Here is a 23,456-nt window from a genome sequence, read left to right on the forward strand (position 1 = left end):
GTAGTGCTCCGGCAGCCTCCATGTCTCCACATTAGGTAAGCATCCTTTGTCAGCCCTGTGCTATGAATGGGTTTCTGTGTCACTGCTGCAGCAACAAGGCAGAGCAGGGGGAGAGGGGATGTCAGCTGGTGGTCCAGGGGTGTCCCAGCACTCCCCCAGCTGTCAGTAGCAGCATGGCAGCCACTCGAAAATGAACAGCTGAAGTGATAGGGGACAACCTCCATAAGCTCTGCTAATGCTCCTCTGACCCGTGAATGGTTTTGCTTGTTTTCACTGGCACATGCCAGGCTCACCTCTGTGTTCCAGAGTTGGAGGCAGAAAGTGATCTCTGTGCTGGATGATCCTTCTTGCACAGGGCACGGCGAATGGAAATGACATTCAAAGAACTATTAGAGCAGTGACTGTCACACAGCTGAGGTGGGATTCTCTTCATCAGGGACTGTAGTGGTAGAACAAGGGGTGATGGGTTAAACTTAAACAGGGGAAGTTCAGGTTAGATATACAGAAGAAGTTCTTTACTGTGAGGGTGGTGAGGCACTGGAGCGGGTTTCACAGGGAAGCTGTGAATGCTCCATCCCTGGCAGTGGTCAAGGCCAGGTTGGACAGAACCTTGGGTGACATGGTCTAGGTGAGGTGTTCCTGCCCATGACAAGGGGCTGGAACTGGATGATCTTATGGTACTTTCCAAAACAAACCATTCCCTTATTCTATGATTCATCTGACCAGGAATGTTTTCTCAATGTAGACCTCTCCATCTGAGCTAGGCACCCTCATCTCCCTTCAGTGTCAGTGGAGAGAAGCAACAGTAACCTCCTCCCAAGGAAGCCACCTGAAATAGAGTGGATAAATTGTGCTCAGGAGTACCCGTTTCTGTCCCTAAAGGGTGGCCAGCCTAGTGTTCTAGAAGGGTGAAAGGCAGCATATCCTTAAATATTGGTGGCTTGATTGATAAATCAAATTTTATTTGTCCAAAGAAAGAAGAAACAAGGAAGATTCTCATCTGCTTTTTAACATCTGTAGACCTTAAAACGTTATGTGAAGGACAGGGAGATCATCAGTATCCTAACAGAGCAATGGAGGCATAGGTTTGCCTTCATTTGTTTAGGAAAACTGGGTAGAACCTGGACTATCCCACATCTTCTAGTATGGGTTGAGAACACAGGTTATTTCATCCCACTGTTCAGGAAGGATCCCTGACATCTTATCTGTCCTTTGAAAGAAAGGGGCCATCGACTGGCTTCCCTACCCAAGGGGTATGGTCTGGGAACATATCCATCAGCTTATAAGAATCATTCTTAAGGAAGCAGCACATCTGGAATCACATCAGTTAATCAGCATGTAGGCGCATCTATCCTTTTCTTGAATGGCATCAGTAGTAAAGCTTGATCTGTACAATAAACGCACAGAGTAGGAACCAAAGTTATGAGCATTTTCCACTGGAGAAACTCCATTGTTTTCTGAGAAGTCACTCCTGCTTGTTCCTGTCTGAGACAGAGAGGAATTGAATCCACATGTGTTTTTAAGAGGTAATTTCAAAGGGCTGCAAGCCCTCTCTGTCTGTCTTTTTTATTAAGAATGATGTATTTTGGAGATCTTCCAGTACTGAACATTCATGTAATTCAGTTATTGCTCCAAAAGTAATCCTGTTTATGATAATCATGGCAGGAGACCCAGGTTCTGCCTTCATGTGCATGGCCATAACATCTGTGGTACTTGCTTGGATGAGTGATCTGAATATGGTTTCATAGCTGTTGAATTTACAGCTTACAGATCATTTCTTAAGCATTAAAATTATTCTGAGGCATATTATGGGAGAGCTGGACCATTCTTTTCCCCACGTAATTTGTCACTGACTCAGGCACCACCATGTACCTACTGTGGCTTCCTGGTGGGACATCACTTTACCTTACCCCCAGAAAAGCCCTTTTAGTTCTGCAGGATGAGTGGGGAAAGTCACTTGGCGAGTAAGGACAATAGTTACTATCAGACAAATGGCAGGCTTGTTGGGGAACAGTTTGCTCTGCTGACAATCCAACAGACCATCTACTTTGAATTGCTCTGTGCTGTCTACACTGAGGTTTCTGGTCCTCTCCCTGCATCACCAGGGATGGATGCATGGTCCTCAGCTCCCCTGTGTCAGGCTCCATGTCAGTATATCTTGTTTGTCACCTCACAATGCAGTTTGTCCTCTTTGTGAAACCGCAGAGCAGAACATCCTGTGTGTGATTTCACAGCTTGTGTGGCCTCTACCTGTGATATCCCTGAGGGTATTACGAAGGCTGTGCCCAGCAGGGGAAGGGGAACTACCTTGTAAGAGAGATTCTGGCTCCATGCAGATCTCTCTGGCACAAAGATGCACATGAGGAAGGCAACAATGAGCACACACAGCCATGTTAGCAGGGCTAATGAAACACTTTGCAGTTTGCCACAAAAGTCCCCATGGGCATCTCTGAGCAGTTGCAGTGAGGTCATCCACCAGACCACCCCACACTCCTCTGCTGCTTCACACTGTCTAGCAATAAAAACAGTTTCAGTTTTGCTTGGGGAAGGAATAACCACATGGTGGACATCCATGTGGCTGCCTTTAAAAGCCCATTAGGGGCTCCAGCTGGACCTCGGAAATGCAGGGAGGGAGGAATGCCAGTTCACATTGACCTAAACCACGTGCAGCATGATGGCATTAGATAGACACTTGAGACTCCTGGAAGCTTATGCTGTGCCAGGTGGAGGGCACAAATGTGGCATAAAGGTAGTTTAAATTTCCTTCCTCTTAGACTGGCAAAGTCTGTAGAGTATCTCTAGGGGTACTCAACAGATTTCCCATCTTTGGTGTTACAACATAAAGAGCAAGAGATAGGGTTTAAACCTGAGGACTTGAGTATTCTGTCATGCCAGTGTAACTGAGCTGGCCCTGTGGGCATTACGTTGCTGGAAGTTAGAGTAGAACCAAAGTCAGACCAGTCTGAAAGTACCAGGCTTGAAGGTTGCAGTGACTTGCATGGCTGAAGAGAGGAATGTGATTGAAATCAGAGAGCACTGTGAACCTTCAAAAGGAGATCCTTGGCTTTTAGTGTGACCTTGTTGTACAGCTTATTTTATACATCAGGTAGCTCTGTCCCCATTCTCTCCTGCTATCCATTCACAGAAGAAGAAGGAATGACGTTCTTTAAAAATGAACTTACATATGTCTCTTAGTCTTTTGGGTCATGCTGATCTGCTCTTGGATGCTACATCTCTAGCGTGTGTAGGCAAATGTCTCAACATGCATGTATCAAACACCCCCAAAACTGTTCTCTGACACAGAGGCCCACTGGTGTGGAACAGCCTCCATCTATATCTTAGTATAGATGTCTTTGTCTCTAAATCAGTGTTAGGAATGAACCCTGGACCGTGCTAATTCCCAATACATACGCAGGAGTTGCCTAGGGGAATGCAAGTTAGTACAACCCAAAAGTAAGCAAGGGCACATTAGTATTTTAACAGTAAAGGGACCCAAGTCTGAGTGCCTTGGAAACATTCCCTGCCACTGTGTAACCTGCTGGTACAGACATTGCCCCTGTGGACACTAGGAATTCAAATCCTTGCTGAGAGATTGCTCCAGAGTACTTCTACTAGTGTTCCTGTACATGGTTTTGTGCAGTCGCAGTTGGAACTAATCTGTGAGGCCAAGGGATGTTCCTCTGACCACCAGTTTCTGAAAGCTTTGCTGGCTTTCAGACAAGTAGTTGGCTTGGAAAGAAGTTGCACCAGTCAGGACAAAACAGTGCTTGAGCAGTTCCAGCACAGATCTGTTTGTCACACAATGTAGTATCATAGGCATCATTTGTAGGTAAGGAAAGTAATGCATAGGGGGGAAAGTCTGTTCAAGAAGATAATGTGTTTGTGAGTAAAAAAGGGTTCTCCAGAAAACCAGCTCTTAGAAAACCACTTTTATTGTCAGTCTGTGAGTCCCCCTTGTTTGCCCTGGGCTGCATCAAATCCCCTTCTCTAACACTTTTGCTTAGCATCTTTTGATTCCCTCTGTCAGTAGCTGTATTAACAGAAGTACTTCTACACTTTCTGGCAAGATTCTTAGTCTGCCACTATATAAAACATCTCATCTCTTCCTTTCCAGCGAGGATCGAGTCATTGAACATTACAAGAAACTAAATGGACAGACAAGAGGTCAAGCAATTGTGAAGTAAGTGAAATAAGAGTGAATTCTTTGTTTTACCAGAATATATTTATACAGGGCTGTAAATACAATATGTAACCATGTCTCCCATCTCATTAATGCTTTATTTGATGTATTTCTGTACTTCTTTTATTTTTAATATTTTTAAAAATTTATTAATTTAATTAATTTATTACAGCATTTTTCAGAACATCCTCTCAGTTCCTCAGGCATGTTATTCTCTTGTGTTGTTTTGCAGTTACATGAGCATTGTAGAATCCCTCCCAACATATGGAGTGCATTATTACGCAGTAAAGGTACGTGCCACAAAAAGGGTCATTTATTGAATTAAACTGTTGTTGGAGGGAGGTACAAATAACCATCCTGCTTTCAGAATACAATACACTGCTACTAAAGTCTCGTTTCACTTCCTGTGGTAGGATAAACTTATTTCAACTGTGTAGTGAATGTTTGGTAAATACAGTTCCAAAGAGGAAAATCCTGTTCTTGGAGATAAAAACTCCTGTAGTCCTATTGTGCTGGACTTACTCAGACCACAAATAGCAGCAAGCTCTGGGGATACCAGTGAACCAGCACCAGCATCACTGGTGCCACGTCACTGGCAGACTCAATGCTTCCCTCCTTTTTGTAGTTACAGGAGGTCAGATCTCTCCCAGCTGGCAGATCCATGAGCAACTAAAGCCAGCCATGACCTGCAACTCCCTTTCATTTGAGATATAGGTAGATGGATACAGATATAGTAAATCTTTTTAATGCCAAATCATTGTCCCATACTCTTAAAGATAATACATGCCCTCTGCTTCTGTGTAGATTTAATGCAGACATTCATGGAATTTCTCTTTTGTGTAGTGATTTATCACCAGATCTTCCAGTCTCATATAATTATTATTACTTCCCAGCTGTGTAAGGCTGTTTGTTACTTTTTTTTAAGTAGAGAAATCAATAAACATCTAAAGCAAGCTAGATCCACTCCCCAGAGCATATTCCCTCATCTATCACCCCTGAAGTTTTGATGTGTTTCGTTACCTCTTTGCACAGATTGTATGGCTTTTCATACATCTGTAATGTGTTGAACACATGGGGTACCATAAAAACACAAATATCTCACAGTACCTGAGTCATTTCTAGTCTATTCCTGCTGATGTGCATTGCATTTTGTGAAAAGCGTTAGCCTCATCTTTTGCTGGAGGGCAGGATCCCTCAAGCAACCTTTGCATCCAGATCTCTTGGACTACTCTTGATCAAGAAAAACCTGGTGGATTGGGCTGGGTGTTCAAGCCTGCAAACAACTGAGAGCTGTTGCAGTGAACTCCCCATGATCAGTAGGTACCAGTGAGCAGCAATGAGGTAGCAAATATTGCCCATAATAGGTTTGGCTCTGACTGATGTGGAGGTTTTAATTCTGCTACATTTTACCCTGCTATTCTCTATCACATTAACAGAACAAATGTAATTTCATTGAGGACTCCAGTTCAGTAAATTGCAAAGAGGCTGGTATCAGATATCAGCCATTACTCCATAAGGTCATTTTATTGCACACTCAGACACAAAGCAGTTGAGTCCAGGCCTGTCAGACCTTATCACTTGGTAGCTCTCAGATCCCATTACTGCTGCATTTTCAAGATTCATGCTAAGATCCCTCCACATAATTCAAGTCAGATGGATGCTTTGCTTTCCTTTCTCTCCCATCTGAGTGTTCAAAGTGAATAATTTACAGGGGAGAGAAAGAGGATGCACCACAGCACAAGGGACCCATGTCAAATCTCTCTGCCTCCCTCAGCAGCATTTTGAGTACCGTGGTCACATCTGATGCATTTTAAGTGGTTTTATATATATATGATGGCTAAAACTGCAACAGATCTCTCCTAAACACCAAGGAGCTTTGTGATTTGAGAAAATTCAGCAGGGATAAATTTAACAGCACTAGAGATACTGCTTAAAAACAAGTCCTCACCTTGAATAACAACCTAGGAAATCTCCAGCATTTCCCCATTCCATTCAATATAACTCCCTCTGTTCTCTCTTCCAGGACAAGCAGGGCATTCCTTGGTGGTTAGGACTTAGCTACAAGGGGATTTTTCAATATGACTACCATGACAAAGTGAAACCAAGAAAGGTAAGTGTTTACTTTTCTATCAAGGTCTGGGCTTGCCACACATGTTATAGCTTGATTTGAGGGTGTGATGTACAAATGTTGGCATTGATGCATGTGATTTTGAAGGATGTTGATTTTCTCCCAAACTTGCCTGAATGTCTGCAAAGAATTAATGGACAAAAGTAGCTCTTCGTTTATCAAATGATATGGTATGGGGGTAAATAAATGTCACTTAATCTTTCAACTTACACTTCTTTCTTGCGTGGTTCATAAGACATAAATGGGAACTGAAAGACTGATTCTCTCGGGTGCTGGAGGCTTTCTGTCCACTGCCTGTGGTGGGATTGATTGTGCTCCGCCAACCCTTGATAGTGTATTATCAAGCCAATGATCTGAGAGAGAGAAGAAGAGACAGGAAAGACTTTTCCGTTTAAAAAACGGCATTTTTTTCCCAGGAGCAGCATTACATTTGATAAGCAACAGTTTTACTAACTGAAGAGTTAATGTCAAGTTATCAGGGAAAGATGACTTTGACTATATGCCTAACAAAAAGGCATGAAAAGGTTTGTGCCCAGTATCTGATTTGTTTAGGAATTTTCCTTTGAAATAGCTCACAAATCCAAGCATGGCATGCACAGTTCTGATTACAAACCCAGGGCTTGGTCAGTGATGCCATGTCAGTCTGGTCTCATTATTCCTATTTTCAGTGAAGCTTTCAGTGCATCTGAAAGACAGAATTTCTCTGTCCTTCCAAATTGCCTGTGAGAAATCCAGCTAAGGAATGTCCTGTTCATCTGGGAGGAGGAATGTTTTGATCCTCTGAGCTTATCCTACCTATATGTTGTGATTTTCCTACCTAGGGTGCCATCTAATACAGAAAGAGCTCCTCTCTGAGCACATGCCCTGCAGGTGGGCATGCACAGTCTGTTAGCAACAGAATTTGTTGTACTGCAAACCCATGAAGACATCAGAAGGCAAGGTTTCAGGCTTGCTTGCAGGCTGCAGAACTGGATGATTGGGTCAAATAGGCAGCAATTCTATGGATGCAAATGCTTCCACACTGAATTAATGCACTGCATTTCTCTTTGCATTGCCTCAGTGCCAAGATCCCTCCTCCCTTTCTTTCACCTCCTCTGATCACATTCAAGTTAGACACTGCCTGGTGCTCACAGATAGCATCTTCTATTAAAATGTATTAGAATCAAGGTTTTGGTAGAAAACAACTGCTAAGGAGACAGTGGGAAACAATAGTTGTATAGATTAGCCTTTTATTCAATGAAGGCTATTTATTCATTGAAGAAAGGGACAAGGAGAGTAAGGAGCTCTTCACAGAGTATCTGTACTCTAAAAGACACACCTGTCTGGGATCAATCATTGCCTGCAGGGAAAGCCATACTCACATGTGATAGCTTCAGACATGCCCAGGCAAGGTGTTTGCACCCACATGTCTCCATTAGTGCCAACCCCCCAGGGAAGACATGTCCTTAAAAGATGCCTTCAGAAGTCAAGTCTTAGTAATAGAAACATTTCTGTGGAGGAAAATAATGCCCTGCCATGACAAGACTCAGCCATTCACAAGCTATAGTCATTTTTATCAACCCTGATGGGATTAGGTAGTTGATGGAGAGCATCAGAAGAAAGAATAGGTCAGGTACTCTGACTGCCTGAGATGAGACAGGCATTTCCAATAGAAGACTCAAGCGTTCTTTTCAGCTTCTCTATTTTGTCTTCCTCTTAGCCACTCTGGGTGATCATAGCATAGGTTTTAGTGCTTGATAACATCTTGGCCAGCCTCTGGGTCCCTATAACCTACCTCTAGCTTTTACATTGCCCCTCGAATCAGGGGCTATTGCATCCCCTACCCTTTTTCTGTAAGTGTAACCCTAAAAAATTGTAAGTTTTCTCTTTATTGGGAGAAAATAATGTATGAAATCCAGGAGACCCAAACCAGTGGTACCACCTTATGTATAAACTACTGAGAACTTCTGTGGCTTAGCAGTAGTGGTCATAAATCTGGGAGGGAAGGTTGTGTGGAAAGGGAAATCAGGAATTTTCAGGCTTGAGTTTGTCCATTGCCATAATCCAGAGACCACAGCAGTGAAAAGGCAGCCTAGATGAGCATTTCTCTGTTACATGATGCTTGCAAACCCCATCTGTTGGCAGGGCTATTCCAAAATGTGCAGCCTAAATCAGGGAGAGAACTTGCATAGAGTGACTGAAGCTTTATTATTTCTTCATGGAGTGCTTATACCCTCTGCAGAGCAAATAAAAATGCTTCTTACCCTACACGGGTGGTAAAACCCTTCTGGCAAGAGCAGCTCAACTGCCTCAGTGAGGTGCAAGGTTTAATCCTCTGCTAATTAGATTGTAAAATTGCACTTGATAACCTTGCTATCTGGGAGCTTACCATAGTACCTTCATTTCACTACACCAGCATGGGCTGGTTCAAGCCTTTGCTGTGCAAAGGGGAGGGGTAAACCTGACTGAACTTTTCGAAAGCTCAAAGCGGGGGGGGGGGGGGGGGAGGGAGATTATGTCACCTCTGATCTTTTTTATGGTGTTCCTGCACATTGCCAATGCCAGAAACAAATTGAAAAATTACAATGGAAAAAATCAATCTCCTTGGAAGAAACACAAGCAGAAAATTGTAGCAAGAAACCAACCTAAACCAAGATATATTTACATTAAATGCATATAAAAACCTTGCTTGTCTTACAAAGAAGTTTGTAATGTTTTCCTATATGTTATCCTAGACAGACTTCCGTGCTTTTTGTGTTTGCAAAGAAAGCTGTAACCCACACTAAGCAGCTGAGCCTGTATCTCAGGCAATCCCATTAGCAGTCAGTCAAAACCATGGTTTTATTCAATTGCTGGAGTAAATCAGCCATGTGTCTCTAGAAACCTAACTAGGTTTGTCAGCAAGTTGGATGAGTCCAGAGAGGAGAATTGAGGCTGACACAAGGCCAGAACTTGATCTTTCTTGTGCTGTTCTCACTCAGGCAGAAGTCCTCCAGCATTACAAGGGAGGCAGCTGAGATGGGGATCTGGCACCAAGTCCCAGGTGGTTCAGATGGGAATGTATGGCTATTAAACTGGAATGCAGCTTGTGCTGGGCTGCGGAGCCTAATGTGGCTCAGTGCTTCTATTTTTCTGTTCCTCCTCCCTGTGCTTGAATTCTATGGAAGCCCTGGAGCTACCCAAAGCCATCACTTTGAAGCTTATCATTCTCTCTTTCATATGTTCAAGGGCTAGCTCACAGACTCAGCAAGCCTTGCCAAAGCCTTCCTTTTGCATGTTGCCTGTTTGAACCCAGATACTGTCCATATCAGTTATGATCTGATAGCTGTTCATTTTTAGGTATTAAATAAATGCAAGAGTTTTGGTATACTCCACAAAATCCACCACTGCAGCTGAACAAGAAGAAGGGAGTGTCAAGTGAGGAAGGATGGCTGCTGTACTGCTAACCATATGCTGAGGCATTCTGGAAGTTCAGTAGTGGCTTGTAGAACCAGTGTCATTTGTGTAGCACCAGCACACAGCATCCAGATGGGTAGAATCCATCTCCCTCTGTGTTAAACAGAGCTTCTACAAACTCTTCCCTGTGAAAAGGCCCTTCAAGGCTTGGCATGCCTTGAAAAGCCCAACAAAAAGGAGTCGTCTTGCTGGGCTCTACCCACCTTGGATCAGCACCATCCAATATTTATGATAAACCAAAGCAAAATCTTTGGAACCAGGTCTTCAGAGAGGATATGCCAGCACCACTCTCCCACAAGCCACTGAGGCTGCATTGAACAAAGCCATCATTCTCAATGAAGGGTCATTTGGGGTTTGTTTTGGAATTGCAGTTGGAAAGCAATTGGAAAGAAAGAGCAAGGCACAGCAGCCCCCTGAGTGACTCTATTGTCTGTGAGTGGTGTCTGCTCATTTTAACCAGCAGGTAGGGATGTAACTCCACTCCATCCCTACATACTTGTACATGCAGTAGAAGCAGCATAGCCGGGAGCTGTGAGACCTGCATGCCCAAGCAGTTGTAGTAGCACCAGGCATATCTCTGTCATTCTAGTGAGATATTCCCACTGATTTAAGAGCCCAAAGGCATCTTTTAGTGCATACAGCTTAACAGTTAGTAAACAATTCACTCCAAGCTGAAGAGTGAATGATTAACAAAGGCAGCCAAAGGACTTCCATATGGCAAATAAACACACAGAGAAATGTTTAACTTGTCACCAGAAATAAAATCACCTTAAAGTGGAGTCTGATAGTGTTTGTTTGCTTTGCAAGTAATACCCATTTTCTTCACAGAGGGCTAGTGGCAATGAAACCTAAGATGAGCCTTTTTTCTCAGGCTCATGCACATTATCAGTGTTCCCATTCTCTGGGTAACTGAACAGAACCCAAGGGGAATAAAGACTTTTGGAAATAAGATATCCCAAAATTCAGCTGTGAATGTGGCTTGACAAAGATTCTCCCTGTGACAGCCAAACATCAGTTTCTGCCAGTTTTTCCCAGTGTTATCCTTTCTGTGAGATGAAATGAAGCATGCTATGAAAATACTCTGTCCCTTCCCATAAGGTCTGCAAAATGCTCTATGGATTCTCATTACAGAAGAATTTCATTTGTTGTGAATCCAAAGCAACAGTAACAGATTGACTTCCCATTTAAACATGCAAAACCAACAGCTGAGTTGGACACATCCTACCATGCAATACAAAGTCAAAGTAAAATCAGGAGCTTTAAGTGTCTGATCAGAGAGGAATCACCTACTTGTCCAAAGAATGAGCAAAGTAATCAGCACTTTCTCTGTCCAGAAAGTGAAAGATCATTGTGTGATGTTGCTTGGCCTTTTCCAAACAAAAAAAGATAGAGTGAACTTTCCCAATTCCAGAGGCAAAATGAGCTATTTACACAGGAGGAGCAACAGCCTAATTAAGAGCTGGTTTATTGCAGAACAAATAGAGATCCGCTCTGCTGTAGGGCATAATGAAGTCAGTAATTGCATTGATGGAGTGGTTAAACTTGTGCTTCCTGTGGTGAAGGAATGACAGACCAGTAACATAGAAAAACATTAAGTAGGGATTGATGTGAAATGTAGAGAAACCAGTGAATGATGGGGAGGAGGGAGCTGACAAATTGGTCTCTATCCTGACTGACCATAGAACATCAGGACAGTCAAAAAGGTAGAAGAAACATGAAATACAAATCCGTTACAGGAAGCCCAAGTCACTTCTATAACTCCTTGCCACATGATATAAGAGATCAAGAGTTTAGAAGGGCTGAAGGTAGGACTTAGAGTGTGACCTTTCATTCAGAGTTTTAACATCAAATTGGTTGGTTTCAAGCAGGATTTTGGGATGGTTTATAATCCCTCATGTTCAAGGAGGTTCTTTGATTTGGCAGCTACCTGGTTTCTGTTGTCAGACATGGAGCATGTGTAACACTTCTCTCATTGGCATAACACTGAGCCACAAGATATAGTCAGAAAGGATTGGCCTTTCTCTAGAGCATCCACAATCAACTGGGGCCAGATACAACATACTGGACGCACGTCTAACCAGGCTGTTCTTGGAACAGCATCACTTCCTAAGACCTCTGCAAATATCTTTGCCTTGGAGACAGAGGTAAAAGACTTCACAATTTACAAATGATACAAGAGGAGCAGAACACATTTCCAGGAAGTACTGGTTTAAAAGCCAGTGGAGTCCCAGTGGCATAGCAGTGATAAATTATTCACTGTGATTAGCTGACTGCTAAGGACTACCTGCTGACTCCTTCTGCTCAGCGCTTTTATTTCTCTTCCCCTTGCTGATCCTTCATGCTTTTTGGATTATGGACTTGGCTGTAAACTGAACCAGTCTTCAGGTCACGGCGGGTTCAACTCATTTTATAGTGCAGTAATTCAGTCTTGGGTTTGTATTTGGAAATGTGGAGCACTGGAGGAGGGAGACATAGACAAAGCGAGGTTCTTCACCATGCTGTTTCTTCTTATAGAGGTTGCTTGCCTAATTTCCTTCCATATCAAAATATAAGACCCAGTCCTGTGACTGTTGAAAAGCAGCCACAGTTTAAGACTTTCCCCTGATGAAATGTCTTATTCCATCCTTGTTACATAGGAGACCATGTTCTCACCTGCACCTTTCTGGCTGCTTCTTGCCCTCGGTTTGAGGTGTCTACCATCCAGCACCAGGCTCTCCCTCTTTCAGCACCTCCTACCCCACACCTAACCACTGCACATGTCTGTGCCACAAAGTTGCCAAGTACACTGGGAGATGAATAAATCAGAGCATATTGGGCTGGAAAGCAGGATTTTGTCCCTGACACTGATTTCCACCGGATTTGGCTGGACATGCCACTGGGCTGCGATTCAGTGAACATTGGCAGCAGTATCAGTTGAAGTGGCCTTCACAGCCCTCCTCCCCCATCACAATCCTGCCACCACAGCTCATTTCCTCCCCTGGGCCCCTTCCTCAGTCATGCTGGTACAATTGTGTAGCTGGGAAGGAAACTGTTCCAGAGAAGAGATCGGAGCTCAACCATAAAAAGTGATCACTTTTAACCTCGATCAGTTCCCAATCCCATTCACCACCTCACCCACAACAAGTATCCTACAGCAGAACTGTAGGAGCTGGATTTGGGTGCAGGCTGCATAAATCATGGCAGCCAGAGAAAGAAGCTGCTATTAACCTAGAAAATAACTTTGTGGAGAGAAACAAGGGTTCCATAGCTTGGCATAAGACAGAAGGAGTTTGGCTGCATGAAATTTTCCATGGTTGAAGCAGGATAGATTAACAGGTATAAGTCATTATCACCACTCTTTCTTATATAGGAAAACTTTGCTTCAGTGTCTCTCGCAAACAGGACTAAACAGATTGGGTAGGTAAAGCAACTTCTTAAACTCATAGAACAGTCATGCTCATTTTCCGTTGTCTAAGTAAGTAAGTAGCTTGTTCAACTACAGTGCTTGTGAACACTAATCTAAGGCCCTGCTGTTTTATAAGGAAGCCAGCACTGGTTTGTATTTTGGCAGTTAACTTTATGTGTCCTGTGGTGATAGCATCAGGCACACAGTCCCCAGGGATTTCTGTGAGAATTGACATTCATGAAAGCTACAACATGACTTCTCATCCCTGATCCAGCCAAGTCAAGCCCATGGCTACTATTAACTGTAGGAACAGTCTCATCAAAGTAAAACTCCCTGGCTGTAAGTGATTTGTCGTATTCAGGTCTTAAAGGGTAATTCACTATAAAAGCAGCAGCCAAGTCTTAAATGATTCTGCAGCACAGCAAGAACTTCAACAAGATGCAAAGACAAATCACTCCAACAGCAAGTGAAATAGATTGGACCTCAGCGGCCCAGAGTTTGGGTGGAGATCTGGAGCAGGACTGAAACCTCCTTGAGCATTCATGCTTGGCGCTGAAGGGGTAGGAGGCTCCCCATGTGTTCCACCCTTCTCAGATGCTGTCTCTTAGCCCAGCAGGACTCCCTGCTCCAAAGGCCCCAGAATTTTTATCAGCAGATGGAGCCAGGAAAGGGCCCAGCTATTCACTGGCTATGAATATGAGGCATTGGGTCGAGGGAGAGGATTCTCCCTCTTCACTCTGCTCTCATGAGATCCCACCTGCAGTCCTGCATTCAGCTTTGAGGCCCCAGCATGTGAGGGATGTGGACTTGCTCGAGTGATTCCAGAGGAGGCTACAAAGATGACCAGAGAACTGGGGCAGCTCTGCTCTGGAGCCAGGCTGAGAGAGCTGGGCTGGTTCAGCCTGGAGAAGAGGAGGCTTCTTAAGGGGAGACTTTGGAGTAGTCTTTCAACACGTAAAGGCAGCCTACGAGAAATCTGGAGAGGGGCTTTTTAAAAGGGCATGTAAGAATACGACAAGGGTGAATGGTTTCAAACTGACAGAGGGGAGATTGAGATGAGCTCTTAGGCAGAAGTTCTTCCCTGTGAGGGTGCTGAGGCGCTGGCACAGGGTGCCCAGAGAAGCTGTGGCTGCCCCATCCCTGGCAGTGTTCAAGGCCAGGCTGGACACAGGGGCTTGGAGCAACCTGCTCTAGTGGAAGGCGTCCCTGCCTGTGGCAGGGGGTTGGAACTGGAGAAGCTTTGAGGTCCTTTCCAACCCAAACCATTCCATGACTCTATGATCTTTAAGTCAGTGGCTTGGACACGAGACTCAGAAGGTCAGGCATTGCAGCCCATTATCACGTACATGGTTTGTGGGTAGGATAAATCATTCTAGGATGCCACAGCTGATTCATAGCTATGGGCTGGCTACCTTTTATCTAATTATATCGGAAAGATCTTTAATGCAGAAAGATCTAATCACTTTGACTTGCTTGTGGAGGATAAAAGGGAGAAAATGTAACTTCCAAGAATCAGGAAAAAAGAAAATCCCTGTAGATAAACTGATTTAGAAATATCCAGCATAGTGACAGCAAAGTAATATCTAACAGCATATAGCAAATATATATGTGCAGTGAAGGTGGTTTGGTTGTATATAAAGTCAAAGCCTGATCTCCCAGTCCTTATACAGTTATCGACACAAATATCAAGCTGCATTATGTAGCTAAATAATGCTTTGTCCAAATAGCAGCTCTTCCCTCTGTGATCTGATGCTTTGCTGTCTCTCTGAGCCAATAAACAACTTTGAAATTTAATAGAGAATTGTCTCTGCATCATGGAAATGAGTGCAGAGTGCTGATTATATAGATCTAGATGCAATTTGTTTGGTCAAGCCAGAGATGGTTTTGGGGACAGTGTGGTCCCATGACAACAGCACACAGCAAAAGAGAGCTCAAATTGGACCAGAAATTGTTTGTCTGTTTGGCAAGAAACAGAGCTCTGAGGTTTAAAGGAAGAAGTAATTAGATAGTGAGCTGGGACTGCTGACAGACCACTGCAAGCCTTGCTTACCCAAGCCACACTCCCATTCCATGGGGGAAGGGAGGATGACAGCCTCCGGGAAGATCATTGGTAGGGTTGTTTCTCACATCAAATCACACAGGAAACCTTCTATTTTTTGTTTTGGGAAGGGAAAGAAAAAAGAAATCCCCCAGACTAATAGAAACACAGGAATGAATGGAAGTGTGGCAGGATGGAGGACTATGTTACAGTGCAGCATCCCCATCTCATGACCTGTGGGCACCCGCAGCTATGGGTCACACTAACTCATAGGTGACAGCCCACGGAAATATCTTGGTAAATCTGCCCCTGAAACAAGAAACTATTTGTCTGAGCTAAGATGGTGTTGTTCTGCCTGGACCAAATCCTTCCTCCTTCACTTTAACTAGTTTGACAGAGGTATGATTGATGGAAACAGGGTTGGCTTGAGGCAGAACACAAATCCATGCCCGGAAACCATGGCCCCACTGAAATCACTGGGACAAAACTGCCATTGACTTCACTGGAGCTGTGATTTTCATAGAGTTTAAGGCCAAAAAGGGACCGCTCAGAACCTCCACCCTGACCTCCTGCATAACTCTGCCTCTTTAATTTTGCTTACTGGTTTGTTCAGTGGAGGGAATTACATTTCCAATGAGGAATTCTTTTTTGTTCTGTTTGTTTTGTCTTTAAAGTGGAAAACAAAAGACTGGGGAGCTTGTAGCTACACTCATGGAAGCTATGTGAAAATGCTGTCATTGTTCAGCTCCATTGTTTAGTACCAGTCTTAGTAATAGGATGTCATCCAGGGTTGGCTCTTGCCCATAGTGTAGGCGAGGCAAGGGGTTGCATTTGGGCTGTTAGAAATGTGCCATGTTATTTCCCTGTCTTTCCTAGAAGCCTTTCAGAGCACTCAGTCTGGGTGGTAGCCCATGCATTTGGAGGGATGATTGTTCCTGCTGCATGGTATGATTTAACAAAACATTAATCACCTTAAGAGGCTGCAAGACTTGAAGGACTGGGAGATGCCATATAGGTCAGTAAGTCCAACAGCAATTACAGTTGGTCATTTATTAGATGCTTAGAATCAAAGCAAAATATGGGTCAAAAAGGCCTCTGGAGGTCTCTAACCCAACCTCCTGCTCAAAGTTGGGGCCAGCTTCAGAGTTCAATCAGGTTACTCACAGCCCTAATGTTTGACCACCTTCACTGACTGGGGCTTTTTTATATATGGGTTGGGGGTTTTTACATATCTAGTCAGAATTGTCCTTGCTGCAACCCTGCAACCTGTGCCCACTGCCTTTTATACTTTCAGTTGACACCTCTGAGGAAAGCCTATCTATCTCCATTACCTTTGTAAATCCCCTTCAGGTCACCAACAAGAGCAGACAAAGAGCAGGTAGATCCTCTGTAGACTTCTGCAGATGGTTTGATTCTGAAGAGCCACCAACCGTGGTATCTGAAACCCCCGAGAGCATGTGCATTGCTAAATATCCCTGTCCTGCCTGTGCCCCATTTCATGTTCTTCAGGGGAACACATACAGAGAAAGAAAAGAAAACAAGACACCAAATACCTCAGTATTTGTATCTGCTTCTTAATAAACCAAATACAGAACAGTTCGCACAGTGTACAGCCTCAGTTCACTTGCCCAGTGCCAAGTCCAGAAGGGAGAAGAGGACCTAGTACCCCAACCCCAGGGTAGAGGTGCTTGAGACTTATTACAAAAGGTACTATTCGGGCATGTTTCTCTAGGTACCATAATCCAGAGAGCACTGTGTTGCCCTTCAGCAACACTCTCCATCCTGACCCTTGGCTGCAGGGCAACACAGGAGCCAGCAACAGTCTCATTACTGACAGGAGATGGTCCCTCCACTGGATACACAGCCAAGGCTTTCCCAAGCACAGCCTAATGTAGATTAACTCGCATTCCTACACCTCAGCAAAGTCCAGGTCACCCAGGACAGGAGTGGCCAAGCCATGAGCACTTCCCTATGCTTCATTCACAGAACACCCTCCCTTATTTATCAGGAGCATCTTTCAGTGCTCTCCCACTGACCCTACCTCCTGCTGTGTGCAAGCTTCGCAGAACCAGCCCCACAGTCAATAACCATGGTAAAACTCAGACTCACATGGCTGAAGTGGATGCAGATCCCGGGGCCTCCTCTCCTCCAGGCTCAGCTTAATTAGGGAGCAGCCAACAAACCACAAGTGCACTCACAAAAGAAGCTTGCGTCTGAAGGGCTTTGACTGCAGCTCTTTGTAACTACTCACAAACATCTGGTGCCTGGCAAGCTCTCCTGCCTCTTGGAAGGGGTTTCCAATGAGAAAATTCCTGTAGCTTGCACCTGAAGCCTCCGGAGTGCACCGTGCAGTGCTTGGATCTCTCCCCTGGCTCCTCTTCGAAGTTGCCAGCTTTGCAGAAAAGCCATTTCTGGCACTGGCTGCCCCGCCATGGCCTCCCCACCCACCCCAGTGCATTTTAAACAGTGCACAAGGTCCGACAGGGAACAATTATTCCTTTGAATGTTCATGGGTTGATAAGCAGTTTTGTTAATTCAAGTGATAGTGTCAGTTCCAGTTTTATTGGTGCAATGAAACAGGGCCCACACTGGGGACAGTCACCCCAGGGAAGAGGCAAATAAGGGTAATGCTCTTCTCCCCTTCTAGTAGCCTCTTTCACATGCTTGAGTGTGCAGCCACACTCAAAAGCCAGTCTCGGAGAGACTTTCTTAAGCATCTATTGAAGATGAAATGACCTCATGTGCAGCCTGTAATGATGGCCACTACCAAAAATTGTTCCCATCTGAAAGCTGCCCTGTGCTCCCTGATCCAAATCAGGCTGCTGACCTCAGAAGAGATCCCAGTGGGCAAACCACCACATCACAGAAGCTCAGCCCACCACGAGCACCACTAATTGTGCTCTTGTCTGCAGGCTCCGAGTCAAGGCAGCTACTAAAGGGCAGGGGAGCTGTGCTCTCAGCTTGTATTACCAACTGACTCTTTCCTGAGCCTCTTTTCCAGTGTGTCTGGGGAGATGCTGTCCCAGTGCCTGCTGTGAGGTATCCTTTGTATGGCAAAAATCACTGCACCCCTAATGAGACTCAGTTAAAGCCCATATGAATTGTCTCATTCACAAGAGTAGGCATTGGATTCAGTGCTGCAGAGTAGCCAAAGACCATCATAAGCCAAATAACCTAAACCCAGGCCCAGCCTTCATGCAGGAAGAGGCAAACCTGCCATGAACATGGATGCTTTGACCCAAACTAGCCCCCAAACCAGCATACATCTGCTGTCACTGCATTTCCACAAGACTCTCTTGAAATTACGACCAGCTCCCTGCTGTGCCTCATATTCCCCAGTGAAGGCTGCAAGTGGTAAAAGGATCTTGATGGGTAAAAGTTACGCTTCCATTTAAGAAGACCCACTAATGGCACCTTGTGCATCTGTCACTGAATTAACATCAATTTGAAACCATACATAACTGGTGAAGGGAACAGCTTGCTTACATTAGGAGGTCTGGCTGAAGGGAGACCTTGGGCTTTGCTTCTCCTGGGGGGTTATAATCAGTGAACAGGAAAGCAGATACTTCCTTGTGGGTATTCACAGCTTTGCAGATAGGATCCCTGAAGCAGGTTGAGACTTCTGAGATCAGTGTGGGCAAAGGGAATGGGAGACTGCAGAATAACATTTGGGGAGCAAAGGGAGGCAGTTACAGCAACCATAAAATGCACGTGCACATTCTGGAGAGCAAAGCTATGGAACAAGAGGAACAGCCTCAGGTTGCAGGGTCACTTTCACCCCCTCCCTCCCAAAGGTGCCTCTTTCTGCACCCTGCCAGGAAAAACAAAGAAACTGAATGTAAAAATGCAGCAATCTGGGGCTCCAGTGCCCAAAACGTAGGTGTCTAATGCTGGTTTAGGCACTGCTGGGGGATCCAAGACATCTGCACACTGGAGCCACAGCAGGCTCCATCCCGGGATACCCTGGGGCATGGAATGCGGCACTCACGCCTACGTTTGGCCATCTGAACAGCTCCCCAGAGCACCGAGTGTTTGGACAGTTGGAGTTAATCATGGAAGGGAAACGGAGCTGCAGTGAGGTTTGGTAGCAGAGTGGGTAGAATAGGAAAGGATCTGAGCACAGGGAACAATCTGGCTTAGTCTGAGGGAGAAGGACGGGGAGGAGCACAGCTGCCAGCAGCTCCAAAAAGGCTTTCAAATTCCTTCTGCATCATGCTGAAGTTTAGTCATAAATGACAACAGGGGACCCTGGGACAGCGAGATGCTGTCGGAAGGGTGTGATCTGCTGGGCTTTTAGACTCTGATGTGTTCCACATGTCTGAGCGCCTCCCAGACACGTCCTCTGCATATGCTATGCAGCCACGTTATCCTCCCCATCTTGGGATGGGCATCTGGAAGTACGGAGGGATATTTTCGGCAGCCCACATCACAATCTCAGTCCTGACCCCAGTTGTCAGTGGGAGTTTAGGCCCCAAACTTCCTTTCAGTGCTTTTGAAGCTGGGGGCTTGCAGGGGAGACAGACTTCAGATTTAGACCCCAGCTCCTGGCTTAACCCTTTCACCCTGTGCCAGTCCTCTCTCCCTGAGTAAAACAGGGGGTATTTCTGTGCTTCCTTTGATGATGACAACTTTTATGCAACAATTCAATTTTCCAGTGGAGGAATAACATAATCCTCTGAGGAGAGTGTGAGCCAGCCCTTCAAGCTTCCCATCCTTCCTGGCCCCTTTCCTCCCTTACCCTCCTGCAACACAGACAGCTTCAGAGTATGGAGCAGCTCAGTGCCCTCCTTATCTCACCTTTCTTCCTCAACACCCTGCTATCGAAAGAAAAGAAAGTAAGAAATAAGTAAATAAATGATAAATAAATTGGTTAGAAACTTTTCCCAACACAAGTATTTTCAGTTTTGCTGCTCCAGAGATGTAAGTGAGGAGGAAATTGTAGGTCCTCAACATGGCTTGGTTTATTCTCTAGGTTGCACCTCCATCAGCAGCTTAATCAGTGCAAATCAAATTACTCCTCCTGTTTACTTATCTCCAGAGCGCTGACACTGACAAGCGGCTTATCTCATCATGGCAGGAGCCAGCGCCTTCCTTGGGGGTAGGACAGGAACTCCACAGAAGCCGCTTGTAGTGGGAGAAGGAGTATAAATCAGGAAAGCTCTGCTGGCTCTGCTCCCCAGCACCGAGGTTGCACTGCTGCTTGCTAAGGGTAGTGAGGGAAGCCAAAATGCGGGATGCCCAAGGGGTGGAGGCTGCCTCCTCCTTGTGGATGAGCAGCCTGGAAGCCAGGGTTTGGATTTGGGCTGATTTGTAAAGAGGAGGTGGTGGTGGCCCTGTCCGTTGCAGTGACATGTGGTTTGCTAGTGCAGTGGTTTGCAGAGCTGACACCGCATCCTTCATGCTGCTTCTGTGGTCAGTCCTCCCTCCTGCTGGGGAGACGAGGGCTATGTCATGGCAGAGGTGTGGGGTACAGGGACTGTGTGAGCACATCCAGGAGCACCTACACTCAGTGTACGTTCAGTGTACAGCCAGAGTGTACACTGAGTGCGGCACATGCTGATGCTGGGGCAGGGCATACAGCCAGCACCCAGGAGACCTGCATTTCACTCCCATGACTGAGTAAACTGGCTTCTCCCATTGCCCAAAGAAGCTGTGGTTGCCACATCCTTGGCAGTGTTCAAGGCCAGGTTGGACAGGGCTTGGAGCAACCTGCTCTAGTGGAAGGTGCCCCTGGCCCTGGCAGGGGCTGGGACTGGATGAGCCTTAAGTTCCCTTCTAACCCATTCTATGATTCTATGAGTGCTTCATGCCCCAGGTCCCCTGGGTGACAGTGCACATTGCTTTGCTATGCCCAACAGGGCAGCCTGTACAACAGTGGAAGGAATATGCCTTTGCTGTTACTGCATTTCACATCACCGGGAGCATGATGGAGCCTCGGGCAACACCAACACGAGTCTGCCAGTGCCTGGGAAGCTGAACTGACCCTGCTTCTGAGAGTTTTATGTTGATTATGGGGCAAAAGCAGCGCTGGGCATCATAAGACACTGCGTGGGGGTCTCCCACACCCATCCAGGCCACCTTCACCCCTCCCAGGTCCGCTCTGTGCACCCACAGCCCCGAGGGGAATGCTGCTGTGCCGGAGCACAGCTCCCGGAGGGATAATCAGCCGAATCCCGGTTTTCCCTTGCCGTGCATGTGTCCAACCCGTACCAACCCTGCCAAGTGAAACGGGCGCCCTCCCCCGTTCGTCCCCCCACCTTCCAGCACCGGGGCCGGGCGAGTCGGAGCCGCTCCACGGGGCTGCCCCCGCTGCTGTGGAGGGGGGGGGGACGGGACGGGCGGGACGCGGGGCTGGGCCGGGGCGGAGCGGAGCAGAGCAGGGAGCAGCGGCCGCCGCAGAGCCGGTAGGCAGCGGGTCCGGGTGAGGGCTGGCGCGGAGGCTCCTCACCGCCTGCTTGTTCTCCCCGCAGATCTTCCAATGGAGGCAGCTGGAGAACCTCTATTTCCGCGAGAAGAAGTTCTCGGTGGAGGTGCACGACCCGCGCAGGTGAGCGCCGAGACGGGACGAGAAGGGATAAGTTGTGCGGAGACGGGACGAGCCGCGCCGAGCCGGGCTGAGCTGTGCCGAGCCGGGCTTTGCAGTGCTGAGCCGGGCTGATCCGTGCCAAGCTATTCCGAGCTGGGCTGATCCGTGCCGAGCTATTCCCAGAAGGGCTAAACCATGACGAGCCAGGGTGAGCCCTCTGGAGCTATTCCGTGCAGGGCTGGGCCGTGCCAAGCCATTCTGAGCAGGGCTTTGCAGTGCGGGGCCGGGCTGAGCCGGGCTGAATTGTGCCGACCTATTCCGAGCCGGGATGGGCCGTGCCGAGCCATTCCGAGCCGGGCTTTGCAGTGCGGAGCCGGGTCGTGCCGAGCCATGTCGTGCCGAGCCGCGCTCCCCACTCTGCCATGCGGGGCTGGCTGCGCTCGGTAGCCGGTGAAGCCCTAATGAAGGAGCAGCAGGCACCACGCCGGGGGCTGCCGCTTCCTTCCAGCGGGGCACTAAGGATTCGGGGGGGTGTTTTCCAGGATGTGTTTCCCCTGGTCTCCCAGCGGTGTTTGTTTTCCTCTTCCCTCTATTTTGGCTGCCGGCACCCCCGTACATGCAGGGGAGAGGTGCCTTGTCCCCGTGTTGCACTTGGAGCCCGGAGATGGGCGCCAGATCTCGTACTCACATGTTTCCTTGTAAATAAATATTCAGTAGTGCAACTGAAAGGAATGGCACGGTACCAGGGCTTTACCGGCTGGCTGGATGGGAGCCCATCAGTCTTTTTGGCACGGGAGACTTTCTTTTCCCTTGCTTTACAAACCTGACGCGGGAGAGAGTGAGTTCCAGTGACTGAGCTGCACCTAATCAAGTGCATTCTGCACCCTCCATTTGTGTGTGCTAGTGGATGGCGACTGCAGTGACCCGTGTGTGTTGCTTTGTAGGGTGTTCTCACTAAAAGCAATGTCCCACTTGCAAAATGAGTATGAATCTGTCAGCTGTGAGCCTGTTTCACCTGTTTCCCATCCTATCTGTCTGCTAATGCATGTAGTTTTATTAGGAGAATTTTGCATGCAGTATCTATGCTTATTTGCCCTGATATGAACACAACACACCAGTACATCGGTGCCTGTCTCCATAGGTGCATTCTGTTAAAGCAGTAACTGAGCAAGCAGTTTGAATCTTGTGCAGCTCCAGGTCAGCAGAGCCTTGAGGCATCTGCTTAAGTATTAAGCATGTAAATAGTAGCATGAAACCTAGCAGAGCAAAGTTGCAAATACGCTGGGAGAGCTTCCAGCCACAGGAGCTGTGGGTGCTGCACTCCTTCCCCACCAAACATCTGAAACTCATGCTGCAAAGTACAGGCAGCAAGAAGCTCCTCAGCAGCTAGGCTGGCCCTTTCCTGGGAGCAGCAATCACAGAATCATAACATGGTTTGTGTTGGAAGGGACCTTGAAGCTCCTCCAGTTCCAGCCCCCTGCCACGGGCAGGGACACCTTCCACTAGAGCAGGTTGCTCCAAGCCCCTGTGTCCAACCTGGCCTTGAACACTGCCAGGGATGGGGCAGCCACAGCTTCTCTGGGCACCCTGTGCCAGCGCCTCAGCACTCTCACAGGGAAGAACTTCCTAATATTTAATCTAAATCTCCCCTCATTCAGTTTAAAGGCATTCCCCTTTGTGCTATTCCTACATGCCGTTGTAAAACGTCCCTCTCCAGATTTACCCCTTTAGGTATTGAAAGACTATTATAAGGCAAGGAAATAG

At 46.5% G+C, this 23,456-nt stretch overlaps 1 protein-coding gene across 7 annotated transcripts in view; it reads left to right on the top strand.

Moving 5' to 3' along the window:
- Nucleotides 1-23,456, top strand: part of FRMD4A (FERM domain containing 4A) — a 282,366-nt gene that overhangs the window by 218,982 nt on the left and 39,928 nt on the right. For all 7 annotated transcript variants that reach the window (XM_031043981.2, XM_031043980.2, XM_031043979.2 and 4 more), the window contains exons 9-12: nt 4,115-4,180; nt 4,413-4,470; nt 6,204-6,290; nt 21,637-21,713. In XM_031043981.2, coding sequence (XP_030899841.1) covers nt 4,115-4,180; nt 4,413-4,470; nt 6,204-6,290; nt 21,637-21,713 — 288 coding nt within the window. The remainder of the gene's footprint in view (nt 1-4,114; nt 4,181-4,412; nt 4,471-6,203; nt 6,291-21,636; nt 21,714-23,456) is intronic.

The sequence above is a fragment of the Melopsittacus undulatus genome, chromosome 5 (assembly GCF_012275295.1).
Source record: "Melopsittacus undulatus isolate bMelUnd1 chromosome 5, bMelUnd1.mat.Z, whole genome shotgun sequence".
In the NCBI taxonomy this organism is placed as follows: Eukaryota; Metazoa; Chordata; class Aves; order Psittaciformes; family Psittaculidae; genus Melopsittacus; species Melopsittacus undulatus.